The sequence below is a fragment of the Coccinella septempunctata genome, chromosome 6 (assembly GCF_907165205.1).
Source record: "Coccinella septempunctata chromosome 6, icCocSept1.1, whole genome shotgun sequence".
NCBI classification, from domain to species: Eukaryota; Metazoa; Arthropoda; class Insecta; order Coleoptera; family Coccinellidae; genus Coccinella; species Coccinella septempunctata.
This window is the reverse complement of record NC_058194.1, coordinates 21624012-21642165: the sequence shown is the minus strand read 5'-3', so window position 1 is coordinate 21642165 and position 18154 is coordinate 21624012. Positions and strand designations below refer to the sequence as shown.

Below are 18154 nucleotides of genomic sequence, written 5' to 3'. Positions count from 1 at the left end.
GCTTGGTAGGTATGGCCGTACGGAAGAGTTGAAAATGGAAAAAAAATTGATTTCTGAAATCGAATCATCCGAAAGTTGGAATCACCAGAACTTTTTCTTCGATGTCAAAGTTTTTAGAGAAATGACTTGGTGACCATATACTCTGAGATATCCAAGACAGAATATTCGAATATGGACGAATTTCAGTGTCCAATTTACTCTTTCAGTAAAACAGAAAATGATTCAATGATATTACTTAGATTTATTTGTTTTTAATATATATATCACATGTAGTCTTCTATTTACAACAACAATTTTTACTAGGGGCAGCCTTGGCAGGTTTAGGTTGAGGACCCACCAAGACGAGATTGTTAACGTCAGGCATGAGGTAATAACCAGGAGGTACAGGTGAAACATCGATAATTTCGAAATTCTTGGTACCGTCTTTCAGTAAACTAACCTTGGTTAGAGCCCAAAACACGTCAGGCTTCTCTTTAGGAGGTTCCACAAGTATCTCGTCCTCGCACCTCCTTCTATTGGCGCAGTCGCACTCTACGTTAGATTTCTTCATCAGTAGTGGTTGTTCCCCAGGTGGACAATAACACAATGGATCTTCTTCTTCTGGCTCTACCAGCGCGTCCGTTTCTTCATCAACACACTCGCAATCTTCTCTCAACCGAATCGGACAAGGTGTTGGTTCCACTGGTTCGTTTCCTGAACAATTTAAATATAATTTTGAATGATATATTGACAAGAATTCCAAAACTCGAACCTACCACAGTAGCAACCAGGATCGGACTTGATGCCCTTCATGCAATCTCCCATGGAGGACTGTGAGGCTTGTATGTTGGCGTTCTTGTTCTTACCCCCGCCCTTTGCTCCTCCAGCAGCACTGGCATTGGTCAAACTGGGACAAGTGGTACTTACACTGACTTTCACGTAAGGGCTGATTTGAACGTCCGTCCTCTCTGAAGAACAAGCAGCACCACAGGTATTTGTCTTGTTCGCGGAGCATCCCTTAGAGCCTGGCGAAAGTTGCACGTTTTTCATCATGGCGTGCACTTTGCACTTGCCCGGATGCAGCATCCTAGGGATTTTCGAGTGCTGATGGTAGCTGCTAACATCTGAAAAATTAAGAAATTATTTCGCTTCTTCTGAATCCGAGACTATCTATATCGTATACCAAATAGATTGATTGAGATGTACGTGAAGATCATGAGTGAAAAAATGTTGTCATATCGTTTGTTTCTCAAATGGATGTAATACCTGAGTTTGGGAAAGATCCACTGTTTTTTCCAGGTCTTCTAGAATCGATTTCGTCCGATCCGAATGGATTGTTAGATATGCCCGTTAGGCCCGTCATACAAATTGTCGGTGTACTCATGAAAGTTGCACTTTGCCTCCGCCACCGTTTATCCTCCTCGGTCTTGATCCAAGTGATCGACTTCGTGAAGAACTTCTTGAATTCTTCATCTTCGAAGCCCGGACAACGGCCGTCGACGAACATGTTGAGGTCTGGAATTTCCGTGTAGCTCGAGCAGTTTTTTTCCACCGTTGACGAAAAGGAGGAGACCCTGGAAAATATTGTGTCAAAATTCAGAAGAATCGTTATCCTAAATTCTTACTCTTCTGTATCGAAAGATTCGTCCGTTGAGGTCCAACTAAGGGAAGAGCTATATCTGTCGGAATTTTTCACCTCTTCATCACTAATGCTCGCAGTTGTATCCGAATGTGCCTTGTTCATCTTCAGAATAAATGGTGGAGCGTTTGGGATGTTGCATAAGAACGCGTCCTTCGGTATGTTTTCCAAAATTTTTGTTTGCTGAGGAGGGTCTGGGATAATTTTTGCATCGTTGCTTCCTTCGGTTTTCTGGTTTGTAGGTACATCTAGTTTCGGTGGCTGTGATGTTATTTTCGGTGCAATTTGTTTCGTGTTATTCGAGGAAATGCGATCAGTTTTGGTGTCTGAAAAAAAAACTAAGATGCTGAAGGAATCTTTAAGCTGCATTATGCCGCTCGGCACATGGCGGCATATCCTGCCGAGCTGCAAAGCCGCTGTATATGTGGATGCACCGTCGGCTTGTACCAACATGCCGCTCTGTGCCGCTGAAAAATTGCTGAACTGTCAGTCGTCATCAAAGGAAGCCAACGGAAATTTATAGTGAGGATGTGCCAGCCGCTGGCATCAGTGGCCTCGAGCAGCTTCAGTTGCAATTTAGACTGTGTGTTAATGTGGACGCGTCTTCTCTCGATGGCTTTGCCGATGAGATTTTATCTTTAACGGACTTGACACGCCATATGCATATCAAAAAAATTCACGACATGAATTGCGCACCTACATTTGGCTAACAAGATTTGATAGCCAGGTCGTAAACACCAAAAAGAAATGTTTCCTCATGGTTCTTGATCAACGTATACTGAGTAAGGAGTAAGAAACGTTCCATCAGCCTTAAAAACGAAATTATTCAACAACCTGTCGCTCTCACCACCAATATGGAACGTTTCCTTAGCGTATCTCCACAACGTTTGTTCAATAAGATGTAAAAATCGTTGCATAAACTTTGCGTGTTTGAAAACCATTAATTGATCAATTCTTGGCCAACCTATTCGTTTTATGACTGTACGGATACTGTACGGATACTGGTGCTGTTTAGCTGTTTAATCTGTTAAAACTTGACTGCGGCTGTTATTTCGCATTTTGTCCGCAGGCGGCATAAGGGTTATGTTGCATTTCACATTGTTTTTGATGGCTTTAGATCTACCTGGGTAGTTTGACTCATGTTGAAAAATCGCCATGTTATATGAAACACTGTTTACCTTTTGTCTTTTTCTTGCGAGTATTACAGAGCGCATAAACGCATGCGCATTTCCTGTTGAAAAATAGAATTGTAGAATCCTGTCTCTTCCCGCAATTGGATTTTCGCTTTCTCGATAACTGCTTATAATAGTTGTTTTTGATTTGGTTGAAAACGACGTGGGTGAAATATTGCAAGATCGTATGAGACATTTGTTTCAGGGAATTTGGATTTCTCGTCAGATTCAGGCAATCCAATAATGCGTCTTCGATCATCTCGTGATTTATCGAGTTTTTTCTAGCAGGGCGACGATTATCTACAACAATATTGCAGTCATGAACCCTAAACCTCAATTATTCTTATTGTACCCAACGAAAACATAGAATAAATTTTCGAAATGTTCGTTACTTCTTCAACGAAAACATCCAATTAATAAACTGTGATTCTTTAATCTAATATTTTTCTGATTGGTCTTGTTGATTGCTTCACGTTAGTGAAATATCATTCTTGTCGTGCTTTTCCCATTCCAATAATCATAAAAATAAAAAATGAAACATAATTCCTACCCTTTTTTTGTTCTCGTTTCAAATAATCATCCAGTAGGGCCTCTAGGCTATCATTATTCCTCTGAACAGAATTTCTAGTAGTCTCATAGCAAGGCATAACAGTTGTAAGTATTTTAGTTTCCTTAACTTGTGGGCTCTGAAGACTTGTGGTTTTGTGATGATCATGATGGGTATCTGCTCTGTTCTTATTCACTTTTTCTGATTTTTTCGGACCTGAAAATTTTTTTCGTGAGTTTCACAGACATGCAATAATAAAGAGCATAAAATGAGTCACAAACATCTATAAAATTAGTTCTATTCGATTTACCTTCCATTTCTGAGTTATGTATTGGACAGATTTTTATGCAGCAGAACAATCAACATAAAGTGGATTCCATGAGCATATTATTCAATTAGATATTGTTCACGATAGATTGAATACGAATAATTTTATGATACCCTGAAGAACATGCTGAATTTACGAGGAATTTTGAAAGAATTTATGAATGAAACATGACGTTCAATGACGGCGAAAATTTTATGAGAAAATGCTTGCAGTAGGTTTCAGTCATGTTTCATCCGTCAAATCATTGTTGATGTATTCATCGAAGTTGCCAAGTTATTTCAAACAAGATGAAGTTATGTTATTCTTCATTTCCCATATAAAACATTAGCGTATGGGTTTTTATGAAGGATTCAATCAAAATACTATTATTACTATTCTGGTTTTGATTATTGATAAGTTTATGGCGGTTAATTTTGCTTCTCGTTATTCAAGTATAATCAGTTTTGTTCCTTTCTAGGACCTATCATGTCTAAGGCCCGTTTGCGACAACCGAGAATTCTCTAGAGAATTTACTCGACAATTCATGCGCCGTGAATTCTTTACAGTTACATACGCACTTTCGGTAGAATTCACTGTTCAGTTGGTACTGTTCAATTTGGTTGAGAATTCTCGACTGTTACAAACGGGCTTAATATAAAAATAGAGAATATTCGTCAACACACAAAGTTTTCTTGTATTAACATTACAGGATATGTAGAACCCAAAGAAACGAGCGAAAAAGGATGAAAATTTCACAAAACTTTGATTTTTAGAATGGCATTCCTGTACTAAAATGAAAGAAAGTTTTCCATACAAAAAATCACTAAAGGATTTCAGTCTCCCGAAGACTTATTTAATAAAAGCTTATCATTTGAAGGTGCCTAGAAGGATTCTAATTTTTTCATAACCCTATTGTTGGGCTTGGGCTTCGGATAGATTTGGAGTTTCGGGATAAGCACTCAATTTCTGCTTTCAAATTCTCACCTTTCTTGGTATTCACCTTATCCATTTTCTTCCGTTTCGCCAAGTGATGACTCGAAAGCCGTTTGGTGATAGGACTGCTCAGCTTCTGATAGTTACTTTTTGCAGCTGGGGCATTAGGAACCCGCTTCTCGTTCTCCTTGAAAGCCCTCAGCCTACACTGACATTTAATCGATACGAGTTTTTTACCTTCCACAAACCACCCCTCATCCCTCTTCCTTTTTCTTGAAGGCAACACATCGAATTTCGAAAATTTGTTGTTGGGTATTTTCGCCATAGCTAGGGGAGGCATTATGGCTTTCGGTAGAGTTTGGCAGTGATTGTTAAGTGTTGTCCTAGTATCCGTCTGTTTAACGACAGTTTTATCCTTGCATTCCAACTTGATATACGCCGTTTTCACCGGCCTATGTTTGTCCCTCGAAGGTTTGGACAATTTTAAACACAAACTTCCCCTCGTATAAACCCTGTTCAAGAGATTGTCATTCGAATCGTACACGTGTTTGATTAGGTTCATTTGCGAGTCGTATCTGCTGTTTATGAACTTACCCTCGATGTCGTATAGAAATGGTGCGAGTTCTTCGGCGTCAATCGACAATACGCCGCCAACCATGTCTCCGTTGGTGTCGTAAATGCTGGTTAAGATTTTATGGTCGGATTTATAGAAATGCTTGATTTTTCTACCTTTAGGACTGTATATTTCCATAGACTGCGGTATTCTTCTCACCGGTTGACCGCTTACGTCGTACACTTGTAAGATCTTATAACCATCGTGGTCGTAAATTTCATTGATCGGGTTTTTCTGAGAGTCGTATCTACCGTGTATGAAGTACCCTGCCATATCGAACATTCTACCGGCCAATCTGATGGCCCTGCCTGATGGTGAGCATTCAAGTGACTCCCCTTTCACATCGTGGATACTCTTCAAACATACCCCGCTCTCATCGTAAAAGTTAGCCAAAAGTTTACCTTTGAAATTGTACAATTTGGTCATCTTGATCATGTCACCTGTTTCGCTATCCAGCACCTGCACCTGCATCACCTTGTTGCCATCTTCGTCGTACACCCCTTCTATAAGGTGCCTCAGTTGATCCAGTCTTCCCAAAATGAAGAAACCGTCTAGGTCAAAGAGACGACAGAATAAATCTACCGAGTTACCGTCACTAGCTTGGCATAAAAGGTTTCCCAGCACATCGTACACGTGTGTTAACGGCATCTTGTTCTTCCTGAAAAACTTTCTAACCGGTTCCCCTTTCTGATTCAATATTTTCAATCTTATTGGAGCCTTTTGTAAAACCGTTCTATCAGCTTTATACAGCTGTTGTACGTTGTTGCCGTGAGCATCGAAAATCCGTTTGATCAGCTGACCATGTCCGTTGTACCGTCCAAGAATAAACCTGCCATGTTTATCGAAGATTCTCGGAAATAGCTGCGTTATACTACCCAAGAACGTGCCACGTATCAGACGTCCCTCAAAATCGTATATACTGGTCAAAAGATTCCCCTCCTCTGAATAGAACTGATAAATGGGCAATCCTTGAGCATTGAATATACGTTTGCTCTTTTTCTTCTTGGTTTCAGTGGGAAACTTCAACAGCAACATCTCGGAATTGAAGGTTTTCTTGAGAAGTTTCCTCTGGGAATCGAACACAGACTTAAGAACGTTTCCCTGCGAATCACAGAATTGAGGAATGAAATTACCTGAACTGTCAAACAACACTCTGGCGAGTTTCCTGGGGGAAGATGTTTCAGCAATTGCTTCACCTTCAGGACTGTAAATTGCTGTTATTGATTTTCCTTTGGCGTTATAGAATCGCGTTACTATTTTTCCGGCTGAAGTATAAACCGTTTTCAAATTTTCGGTTGAATTCTGAGGCTTTTTCATTTCTGGGGGCTCGTTAGGACTATTAATCACAGTTTTGTTCTCAACATCAAGATTCCCAACCACTTTTCTGCAATACATTTCTCGAAAATTTCCCTTGAATATCCTTTCGTCATTACCGGATATTGCAAGTCGATTCTTTCTAAGTGTAGCTAACTTTTCAGCCTCCCCGTATATATCGCTGATGATATCATTGATTGAATTATACATGCGAACTATAAACTGCCCTTTCGAAATATTACTTCGCGACAATGCTAGATTTTCAGGGGGAGAACTTTTCCTGGCAACTTCGTGACATTCACTCGTTTTGTCCATCGAAGGAGATTGGTAATCGTCAAATGGTGGTTTGGAGGAATATGTTCTACAGATCGTCCTATGCGCCACGTAATTTTTTGATCTGATCGGTGATTCCTTAGAGCAAACTTTTCTACACTTGAAGGATTCGGCCATTGTAGCTAGTTCCTTTATTTCTCCCAGAACTTCTCTTATAGCTTCGTCGAAATTCTCATTAGCATTTCGAAATTCCTCATCGTTTGGAGTGTGATTTTGATCGGACACGTCCGGTTTTGCTTCGGATTTCAGATGAGTCTCTAGACTGTCAGATTCTACAGTTGCGTCACTTGTAAACACGAGGCAGTTCGTATTTTTCTTCAGATACTCGACACTGTCACCGTCTGAACTCGATAATAATCTCATTATTTCCTCAGAGAAAGTGATGTTATTGAAACTTGACTCCCCAGTTTTTGCGATCGTCTGTGAGGCGGCATCAGCAAACGTCTTTTTTTCTGGGGCTTTCTCGATGTCAGTCTGAGAAGAAGCATCTTTTCTTTGTGCTGCTTCAGAAGGTTTCCCGAGACTATCCAGAGAGTTTATCTTCAATTTTTTCTGGCAACAAGCATTTCCTAACAATGAATCGTCCTCCAGAGAGGATTCGGTCATTGTGAAATTCGTATTAAGTTTATGATTCTTCTTTCTCGATTTGTTCGCATTGAACTCGTTGATGTAATTCTGCTCGAATGTATTTCCGGGCTTCGAATCTCCAACACCCGATTGACTACCGAGAAAAAGATCGGAAAACACAATGTTCTCCAGAGCGTCTGTGCTGTTTCCCCCTGAGGAGATCATAGCAGTTTTTTCCTCAGTTTTCTGCCAACTGATGCTTTTTTTCAAATCTAGACTTGTGGCCAAATCGACTTTCTGCGAACCCGCAGCTTGGTTCGATTCGGGAAACGTTTTATCCGGCCAATTGAATATCTGGAAGAATTTGAAGGTACTACCTTTATTGCATCGTTTCCTCAGGGTTTCTTGAACACTTTCCGCGTCGTCTAAGGTGAAGTAAAAATATCGTACTTCGTATTCCGGTTGAACTTTTGGTTTTTTGGCATCGAAATCGTCCAAGACTAGATTGGCGTAGTACACTAATTTGGTCCGGTTCTCTAGGGAGGTATAGTTGCATCCAGTTTTTTTGGTGGCCATCCGAACGGACTGCCTGATAACTCTTATATCAGCTCTGTCCAACGGTAAAGAGGCTAAGCTGGCCGAATACGGCAATTCCTCTTTGGATGGTTGATTGAGGACCGTCTGTTTACAACATTTCGCAGGTTTGCTAGCTTGGATCAGCTGATCTATCCCGATTTTCTGCAGTTCGAATCTGATTCTTTCGTCATAATGATCTATACCTTTGCACCTCAGCCTCGATTCGCAATGGAGGTCTGTAGCCGACGAGCAGACTTGAGATCTTGCTCGATACACTGGGTATCTATAAGGGCAAGGAGAAGAGCAAATCGGTTCCCTTTGGTCAATATCGGAGTTCCTCCTGAATATGGGTGCGGGAGGATTGCTAGGGTAGGGGGAACCACACGGCTGCCTCTCGGGATGACACCTATCTGTCCTGTTGCATATCGCGCGTTTTGGGGAACTATCACTCGATGAACATATGGAAGAATGTGACGATGCTCTACGTCTGAAAAAATTAGCGTTCGAATTCCGACAACTAGCGACGCAATAGTTCGGAGAGGGTATGCTGGTTGAACTGCAAGAGCTGGAACTTCTGGATGAATAACTGCTATCCGAAGACGAGAGGCTGCTGTTCGACGAAGAAGTCGTTATCGAACTCACGCTGGAACTCTTGGAACGGTTGAATTTGGGTAGACCAGACTCGCAAGACATGTGGCAAACCTTGCTGCATTTCATCTTGGACAAGCATAGCTTTGGGAAAAGCGGTCCGAAGCCAGGTCCGCTGTATGTTTGACTCGGATAGCAAGACGGTTGTCCTTGGTAATAATTATTCGGCCAATATCCATAAGGCGGGTATGAGGGGTTGGGATTGGGATTGGGAGAGGGATACTGCCAGTAATTTGATCCATAGCTCGAAGCACTTTGTGGTGCGAAGCCGGGATAACTGCAAAAAAACAAAATAGTTTATACTCGAAGATGACTCGATTAGCCTCGTCGCTTTTCCACATGGTATGTAGAGCAATAATGAATTTTTCGAGTAAAGTTCATACTATTCTTACCCCATATTGCCAAGGCTTGGCTGCGGCGATCCAAAAGGGCTCTGCGGAGACGAAGGAGTAGGACTACCATTTGGCGGTGGACATATTTGTTGTTTGGCGGCTTGACAACGTTTACCGCATGGTTTTCCGCCGCAGGGCTTGGGCATCTTTTTCAGACACGGAGGATTCTTTATGCATCTTGGTCTAGGAGGAGGTGGGGATGCGCATGGGGGTATAATGTTGGGATTACAAGCCGTCGGTCCACACGAGAAAGATCCCCATTGCCCCGAACAAGGTCGTGGCCCACATGAAGATGCGGAAGTTCTGGACGAACAAGGCGTTGGTGAATATGGGGGATATGGGGGGCAAGGGGGAGGATAACAAGGAGGAGGGCACGGGGGAGGAGGACAAGGAGGGGGAGGAGGAGGTGGGCAAGGTTGGATTGGGGGCGGGTATGGAGGTGGACATGGTTGTGGATATGGTGGGCTAGGCATGCTGGGTGGTGGACAGGGTGGTAGTTGGCTGGGTGGGGGACGATACGAGGGGGGGCAAGATGGAGGTGTACAGGACCTGGAAGGAAATTGAAACGAAATGAGCCATTTCATTTATTGAAAAAATAAATCATATAGGACTATTAATAAAAAAATGGCAATAATAATGTAGACTAACCATCATTTTTGATAGGAATGGAAAACATTTATACAGGGTGTTTTCAAAGGTGAGGCTTTTTTTGAAAGAAGGTAGAACTCATCAAAATAAGTCGTTCAACCAAAAATTGTCTATATAAAATATCCGAGATGGCTGAGATACAACCCCTAGAAGTTCGACAAAATTTAATTCTATTTCAAGTAGGTACAGGACTGTGGAAGGTGACTCCGGCATAGCAAAAAAGAAACAAAACATGAACATATTGCTGGAGAATGAATGGTTCAGTACCAAGTTCAACGGATTAGATGCATCAGGTCACTTTTGAGAGAATCATAATTGTTGTATCGTGCAATTTAGGGTGAAAAAAAAATTTGAAAATCATGGTAGAATCTTGAAAGTGCTCGTGTTAGTTATGTTGAAGAAGTGCTATGATGTTTCCCCAATTCATTCCATTTTTACGACGACTGTTGGAATGTTCTAACAAGAAGATATTTTGATGCCCATTGTGAAAAAATTCGTGAATAATTCAGACGAATTTTATTGGTAAGTATTATTCTATTTTTTACACTTGTGTCCTAAGTCTCTTCTGTCAGTTGGTATCGAAATGAGCCATTTCATAAAATCGTGTAAGCTACTAAAAAATAATAATATCAATTCGGCAATCCTAAGTTTCCTTTTTCATTACCACGTAGCACGTAGATATACAATATCTATACATATAACGAGCCAATATTCTAAACGAAACCACATGACCGAATCAGGAGATAAGTTTTTTCCCACTGCTTTGCGATAATTCAGCTAACAAACGGTCTAGGGTCGTATAAGGATCTATTTCAGTAATCAATTTCAATTTTTTTCAACTTTGTCATTTTGAAAGTTTTATTCAGGTGATTTTTGGTGAAACGCTTCATTTCGACCAGTTCTACTGTTGAAAAAAAAGCCTCACCATCAAATACACCCTGTATTTTCGATCGATAGCTCCAATTCAGAAGATTTTCTGAGATTGATTTTCGTCTGATGAGGGAGTCTGATATAGACTCCGAAACGTTATATAATTATAATTTCAAAGTTCTTTTGTCGGTTCATTGTCAGGCAACAATTTTTTCTACTTGATTTGCACCTGACAAATTGGTGCAAGAATTTACGCAGGAGCAAAACATTTATTTCAATTTTTTTTAATCGATTTTATTCCAGAGACCGGGAGCGAAAACCCTAAAAAGTTTCAGGAAATGCAGAATCCTCCCAGAATAAATTTCAATCGATATCTGAATCATTATGAATTCACAAAACCAAATGTGGTTTACATTAGATTTGAGAGAAGTATAATACAATTACAGACGAAGTAGCAATGCAGTTGGTCCTTGCATTATTTGAGGGATGCATTATTGGAGTCATAATAGGGAGTAGATATTCGCATCAGTGTTCAAGCTATTTAGTTTTTTATGTTTATTAATGAAAACAGTTTTGCCTAAGAAAAATTATGTTAAGTCATAAGATGCAAAAATTGCTATATTCTCTAATGCGATTTGTTTATTGAGACATAAATTTTATGTACTTGAAAAAGTACTCCTGAGATTCGAATTCTTTTACTCAGAGTGCTGTACTCGACAGCATCTTCAATGAGTATACTCCGTACTCATTCTTCAGTTATTTAAAGTACCTGGTACCTAACACTCGACTACAATTCATCAGTAACAGGTCCAGGCTTAAGACAAAATAAGTATCACTCACAGCGATTTTCGAGGAGGTGGATAAGATTTCGGAGAGCAAGGTATAGCAGTGCAAGGAATGGATACACATTCCCTTGGCAGACACGGCACTCGATACCTGGTTGTATAGCACACATTTTCCCTGGAGCTGTATGGACTTTCGAAGGAATAATATCGGCACCTTGGAGGATGACTGCATGGCCTTGGGTAGCAAAAATCATCGTCCGAACAATATGGACTCCAATATCTCCGATAACATTTTCTCCTTTTATAGCAGCGACCTTCGTCGGAGCATCCATCTGCGAAAAATATAAACAATTCATCAATTTCAAACTATCGTTATAACGTCGTTTTTTTCACCTAATGAATAACGGCTTGGGGATCTTGAACAAGGCCTGGGCATGCATGGATCGTACCTCTTAGTCCACCAAGGTTTGTGGCTCTTTCTCCTCATATAACATGTATCTTCTCTAGAGCAGACGGGAGATGGAGGAAATCGCCTAGATCCACAAGAACTTCTAGGATAACAGACGTCTGAATCGGAACAACTAGGAGAACGAAAGCATTCTCTACTTCTACACGGTTTCCATCGGCAAGGATCCGGATAACATTTTTTTGGTGCGCTGTGGCTTCTCCGAGAACAAATGTTTGTATCCGAGCATCGAGGAGTATAATTGGGGCAAATTATATCGCTCCCACATGGTCTAGGAGAACAGGGCTTTGGATAAAATGCAGGGGTACAGATAGAAGTGTTTCTTGGTCTAAATACTGTTCTTCTGCAATCGTTTGGTTCGCAAATGGTAACCCTCGAACAACTGCGTTGTGGGGAGCATATTCTGGATGGGCGAGACCTTTTCGTGCAACACGTCCACTTTCTCATGTTACACTGTGAATCGCAGCTATACGGTGGTCTAGGACATATTATTTCCCGTCCAAATTCATCGTAAAATCTTGGTTTGGACAGACATGGTTTCAATGGACAAGGGGGCATTTCACAGGGCTGAGGGTTACAAGGAGGGGGTGTACATGGTCTTGAACCACAAGGTTGGTGAGTACAGGGAGCAATACAAGAATGCGTCTGACATGGAGGGAGAGTACAAGATCCCGTGCCACAAGGAAGTTGACTACAAGGAGGTGTGCAAGGTTTTGTACTACAAACTTGATGGTTACATGGAGCCAAACCACAAGGTTGGGTATTACAAGGAGGAGTACAAGGTTGGTTGAAACATGATTCACAGGGACATCTTGTCGGTGTGCATGGTCTTGAAGCACAAGGTGAGCAAACTGGCGGAGTACATGGCAGTGAACGGCAAATCTTAGAATGGCTTTTTGTTTGTCCACAAGCTCTCAAGTTCGCGGCTAAAGCAAGACGGCACTTCGAAAGTCGCCGTATTGGAGTGGATGCCCTTGATCGACAAGGAGGAGGTGGCGTGCAAGGAGGAGGTGTGCAAGGGTATTGTGTACAAGGAGGTGGAGTACAAGGCGGGGGTGTGCAAGGAGGTGGTGTGCAAGGATCAAGCTGATCGCAAGGCCGTGATGTGCATGGAGAAGATTGGCAAGGTACCGGTGGGCAGGGGGTAGGATCACAGGGCTGAGATTGAAAAGAAACAGATGGTTTAGGACAGCAAGGTTTGGATCTGGGTGGAAAGAAAGGACCACTCGTCCTCGAGCCGCAAGGAGGGGGAGTATGTGATCGTGGACCACTGAATCTTGGAAAAGGCGGTGGAGGTGTGCAGGGTCGTGGTTCGCAAGGGTCGCGAGGGCATGGTTTCAGTCTGCAAGGAGGCTTAAATCTGCACGAAGGTATCACGCAAGGTTTCAGCCTAGGAAAGCTTGGTGCCCGCACACAACGGGGCAATTTTAAGGGTTTGGAGCAGATGGCTTCTCGGTCGCGAGATCGAGAAACGCAAGGCGTGGATTTGGCTGGGGGTGGTCTACATGGTGTTGCTGTTGGTGTTGGTGTACAAGGCCTCGGTGTACATGGTGGTGATGTACACGGTGTTGGTGCACATGGTGGTGATATACACGGTGTTGGTGCACATGGTGGTGGATTATATGAAGGCGATGCCGGACAAGGAGCAGGTAATTCACAGGGATCGTTCGAAGTTGAAAATCTGAATTTCGGAAGACCGCAAGAAGAATCCACAGTGATTGTCCGTGGTATACGCAGTTTCGGGATGATACAGCTCTTTGTACCTCTAAACTTTTTCTCAGGAGGAATGAAACGCAGCTGCAAACCACCACTGCCAAAGCTTGACTGAAAATCAAAGATATTTGAATGAGAAACAACACAGAATTTAACAAATCTGAACAGGAAGTAACAACAAACCTTGAAAAGTCGTTTCATTACTTTTAGTGGTTCATATTGTGTCTGTATACTAATGAATTTACTTACCAGGAATCTGGCGAATCTAGAGCGTCCACACGGAGAAGTGGAGGTTTGAGGAGTGGAAGTACAAGGAGTGGGATTTTGAGTGGAAGTTCGAGGAATGGATGTTTGTGGTTCTAGACAAGGCGTACTTCTTCTTCTCTCATTAGCAGCTTGGGTACCTTTAGATGTTGACCAAAATCTGGGACATCTGAAATATAGGAATAGAGTGGATAGGCCCTTCGCAGAGCTGCTCAATAGGCAAAATCCAGATAAGCTGCTTGATCATGCAGGTAATGAAACGAGAAAAATCTATTGCATTGAAAATAGATACGTTAAATTTTCAAAAAATATAAATTAAAAGAGAAAACATTTATCTCACTCGAAAGTTTTCGATCACTAGGTCAAAAACTGGCACACTTTATATTTCGAAAATTAATAGTTCATATGTTGTCCTTCTGGATATTAATTCGTTGGATTCTTGTGGGCAGTAAAAATAATAAATCCAAATTTTGAAAAAATATAATCCTCTTCTACATTTGTCAGGATAATTTTTCAATGAATCAAATTTATATTCCCAGGGTGACCTTCTAACTCATACAACGCATATTTTTTAAGAATCTCAGACACTATAAAAATACTTACACTTTATTCTGTTGTTCTACTTTACATGGACGACGGACTTCCTCTCTACAAGGACTCTGGGCTTCTTCTCTACATGGACTTCGGACTTCTTTACATGGACTTCGGACTTCTCTACAAGGTTCTCTTCTAGGTTCCTCACATGGACTTAATCGAGGTTCTCTACATGGACCTTGAACCTCTTCCATACATGGACGTCGAGATGTTTCTGGTTCGGTGCTATCCATGCTACACGAGGACTGTGGTTCGCCCTTTTTAGATTTTCTCTTCGTTTTCTTCGTTTTCTTCTTTTTTTTCCCAGATGATTCCGAAGAGTCGGATCTTCTAGATCTCGTTCTGGATTTTTTGCTTTTAGCCCCTTTCAACATTTCCTTCTGCTCCTTCTTTTCTCTGGCTTTTCTCAACTTTTCCTCTTTTTTCATTTCTTTCTCCCTTCGTTTCTTTTCTTTTTCACACGCCTTCTTCTCTTTCTTCAATCTTTCTTTTTCTTTCTTCTCCTCCTTCTTCCTGTTTTTTGAGCACTCTTTGGATGTTGATCTCTTCGCTCCCTTCGCCCTTTTCTTATCGCTCCGGCCTCTATTTTTCGTTTTTGGTGTATTTTCACAACAAGGATCGGGACATAACGGTAAGGGTATATGGCAAGATGGATCTTGTCTGAAAACGTGTAGTACATTCTTGTGAGTGGTTTGACTTCCAGAACTGTAGTTGCACCTTATTATAAGGTTTTTCTTCTTGTTATTCGGTTCTGGAAATTGATAACATCAACAAATCCACATGAAATAACTGGTTAGGAGTTATAAGTGATGAGAGGGATTAACTCACCATTCTTAGATTTTTGGGAAACAATACTGTCGGTGCTGTATAGGCTTATTGAAGATGACGACTCGCTATCTTCATCCGACGATTCAGTAGATTCATCACTGGTTGTACTTTTGGATTTAGAGCCAGATGAACAAATGCAGAGTGCTTTACCTTGTTTTGAAGCAACTATAGACAATTTTCCTTTGGAGCATGAGGCGAGTCGCTGAAGAAATTGTCTACTTCTCTCATTATGAGTCAAATTGAGGTCATTCAAGACAGATGATAGTTCTTTGTCCAATGCTAATATTTCTTTCAAGACTGAGGGATTTATGTAAATGTTGCTTGGTGAATCTGTGAACAATATGGATTAATTTTTCTTTGTTCCTCCAGAATAATACTTGGTTCGTGAGGAACAACAGAAAAACCACCTGAAGAAGAGGTGGAATACCTAACAGAATATTATCATTTTATAAAGATCAATAAATTGAATATGAAATTAATTTAACCAATTAACTTATTCGAGTAACAGAATATTATCATTTTATAAAGATCAATAAATTGAATATGAAATTAATTTAACCAATTAACTTATTCGAGTAAGTGGAAGAGGTCAAGTTGATGAGGGGAACATTCAGAATATTTTGCATAAATTGAAGGAAACTCTGATTCCAGTTTATAAATTCAGAGAACGAAGAATTTTTAATTGCAAAAATGTGAGAGAAAGCTACAACAATACCCAAATAATCGAAGAAATTTTGTTGACTAAATTCATCGAGGTAAGCCATACTGGGTATAAGAAGAAAGAGAATTCTAAGGTAGAAAAAAGGAATAAAATAATCAAAGCCGTGGTCGCTTATGTGAAAGAGTATATTCCAAGCATTAAAAATTTTCATACTCACTGTTTATAGCAGAGGATACTTGATTCAAGACACCTAGTAATTCTGTTGACCGAAAATTATCCCCCTTTGCCATTTTTTAAAGACGAGTAATTTCGCGGTGAATGCGACATTTCAGTGACATTTTAACTGGACGATGTGAAGTTTTCGATGTGGATAATACGTATAAATGGTAGAAGAAGCATATGACGATGAAGATTCGCCTCTGGATATTTGAATGGATTTATTATTGATAGTAATGAAACAAGCACGGAGTAAGTAAGAAAAACAGTTTTTTGAAGTGATGTTTTCGATCATAATCCAATTGTTTCCGAGGCAACCTTTCAAGAAAGAAAAAGAAAAATATTCGGAAGTAGCATTTTTTGTCAATTTGCGATTGTTGGGATTACGTATTTAATCGATGATTTTATTGAACTTGTCTATAATTTCAATTTTGATCTTCTCAAAGTGGTCCCAATAATTGAATCTCAACAGATGAGTCGAAGACATATGGTTCCATTGTAGTCTATCCCGTAACTCCGAGAATGCCCCATTCAAATTTGTTGACTTTTTGTAGGTACAGGTTTGCTCAAAGAATGTATTTTCAAAAGAATAAAGATGTCCATAGTATAGATCAATTCAACAGAAAATCAAAAGAAAAGAGTCAACAAGTGTCGCTTATGCACCAAAAAGAACCAGTGGTTAAACTTCCAATTAGCCGAAAATCCGTAAAGAAATGTCATCTCAGATGAGCTATTTTAACTAATTTAATGTATAGTATATAGGGGTATATAGGACTGAATGGATTTGTAGATATTTGTTCATCATTGATGTTTTTCTTGAAAACGAAATGGATCTTTTGAGCGATCTTCAAAATTTTTCTAATTTTTCTACAAAAAAAGCTTCCTTACTGATGTACTTAACTGAAGCAGAGTACAAAATCATGGCCTCCTGCTATAATTCGGAATGACTTCAAGAGACTCGTCAAATTATTACCAACTAACTTGAATAAAATAACCAATCTACCGTACATATTGCGATATATTGATAACGTTAAAAAATCTGTATTGTCAAACCTGATATTCTCTCTATAGTACTCAATGTCCAGACAGACTTTTCAGTATTTTTCCAATGGAGTCTCGTCAAACCATTTTCTATTTCCTCGTGTACTTCGAACTCTTGCCGTTCTATAAGGTCAGTTATAGCAGAGAACACGATATTTCTGGCCATGCTTATTTTCGGAACTATGGCATTCCAGATGGATGAGAGAGAGCCATTTTGTTCGTTTTCATCGATATCCTTCTTCCTTTCATGCCTTTTCATATTATTTCACGAATGATCTAAATAATATGTGACACTGAGAATTTGGACATATTTCAACTGGACAAAAGCCGAATGACGCCATGTCATCCTAAATTCAGAGAATGACAATTTTATCAATTTTTGAATTTTGATCTTATATGAAGCAAATTTTAAGTTTTTTTTTACATTGGAATAGAGTAGAATAATTTAATGTACATTATTCTAGAACTTTTCGATCCGAATCTGAATATGCTTCAATAATAAGGCATGTCGATTTTTAATACAATAAAAAAAATTATTTCCCCCAAAAATTTTACTTTCATTTCACACTATGTAGATTTTCAGATATAAACATTCCCCCTATAAATCTCCCCTATTTAGTACTGAGGCCTTTTGGGGCTGTTCAACACAAAACATCAAGCAAAAAGTCTTCAGGATATAGAATAAATTAAGATTTAATGCTTTTTATCTATGCATTTTGCATCTATGTAAAAAAAAATCGACTAAATAATCATTTATATTTTTCTAGCATAGTTTATTGTTAGAAAAACTCACCTACATTTCAAGTGTGTCAGTCTATTACTCAAGCAGATCATTTATATATCAACTAATGATAATCTTTTCATTTGAGGTTTCGATAGTATGAAAATTTGAAAGCATTTATTACCTGTAATGCCACCTGTTGATACCCTCAACCAATTATTGTACTTGAAGCATGAGGTTACCTCATGCTTCATAATATTTTTCATTTGCCTACTACTTGTATTTGCATTAGAATATTTTCGGATTTCTGAGCTGTTTTTTTAACAG

General features: G+C 39.9%; 1 protein-coding gene across 5 annotated transcripts; it reads right to left on the bottom strand.

Moving 5' to 3' along the window:
* Positions 1-218: 218 nt before the first annotated feature.
* On the bottom strand, positions 219-17417 carry LOC123315313. Of its 5 annotated transcripts, none has more exons than XM_044900963.1 (14): positions 17119-17417; positions 15189-15518; positions 14370-15111; positions 13752-13935; positions 11717-13613; positions 11379-11655; positions 9021-9569; positions 4629-8905; positions 3341-3553; positions 2797-3090; positions 1605-1944; positions 1246-1553; positions 756-1103; positions 219-693 (listed from the first exon to the last, which is right to left on the bottom strand). In XM_044900963.1, exons 1-14 carry the CDS (start codon positions 17363-17365, stop codon positions 278-280), a joined length of 10422 nt encoding a protein of 3473 aa, XP_044756898.1. In that variant the 5' UTR covers positions 17366-17417; the 3' UTR covers positions 219-277. The 5 variants fall into 5 exon arrangements, with proteins under 5 accessions (XP_044756898.1, XP_044756899.1, XP_044756900.1 ...); XM_044900964.1 differs by having other exon boundaries at positions 11475-11655; positions 17119-17416; XM_044900965.1 differs by lacking the exon at positions 17119-17417 and adding an exon at positions 16067-16196.
* Between the last annotated feature and the right edge of the window lie 737 nt (positions 17418-18154).

Coding starts and splice junctions, on each gene's coding strand:
- LOC123315313 (XM_044900963.1), bottom strand. CDS start 17,365: ATGAAAAGGCATGAAAGGAAGAAGGATATCGATGAAAACGAACAAAAT. Junction 8,906..9,020: donor CCAAGCCTTGGCAATATGGG/GTAAGAATAGTA, acceptor GTTTTTTTGCAG/TTATCCCGGCTTCGCACCAC. Junction 694..755: donor CGATCCTGGTTGCTACTGTG/GTAGGTTCGAGT, acceptor TAAATTGTTCAG/GAAACGAACCAGTGGAACCA.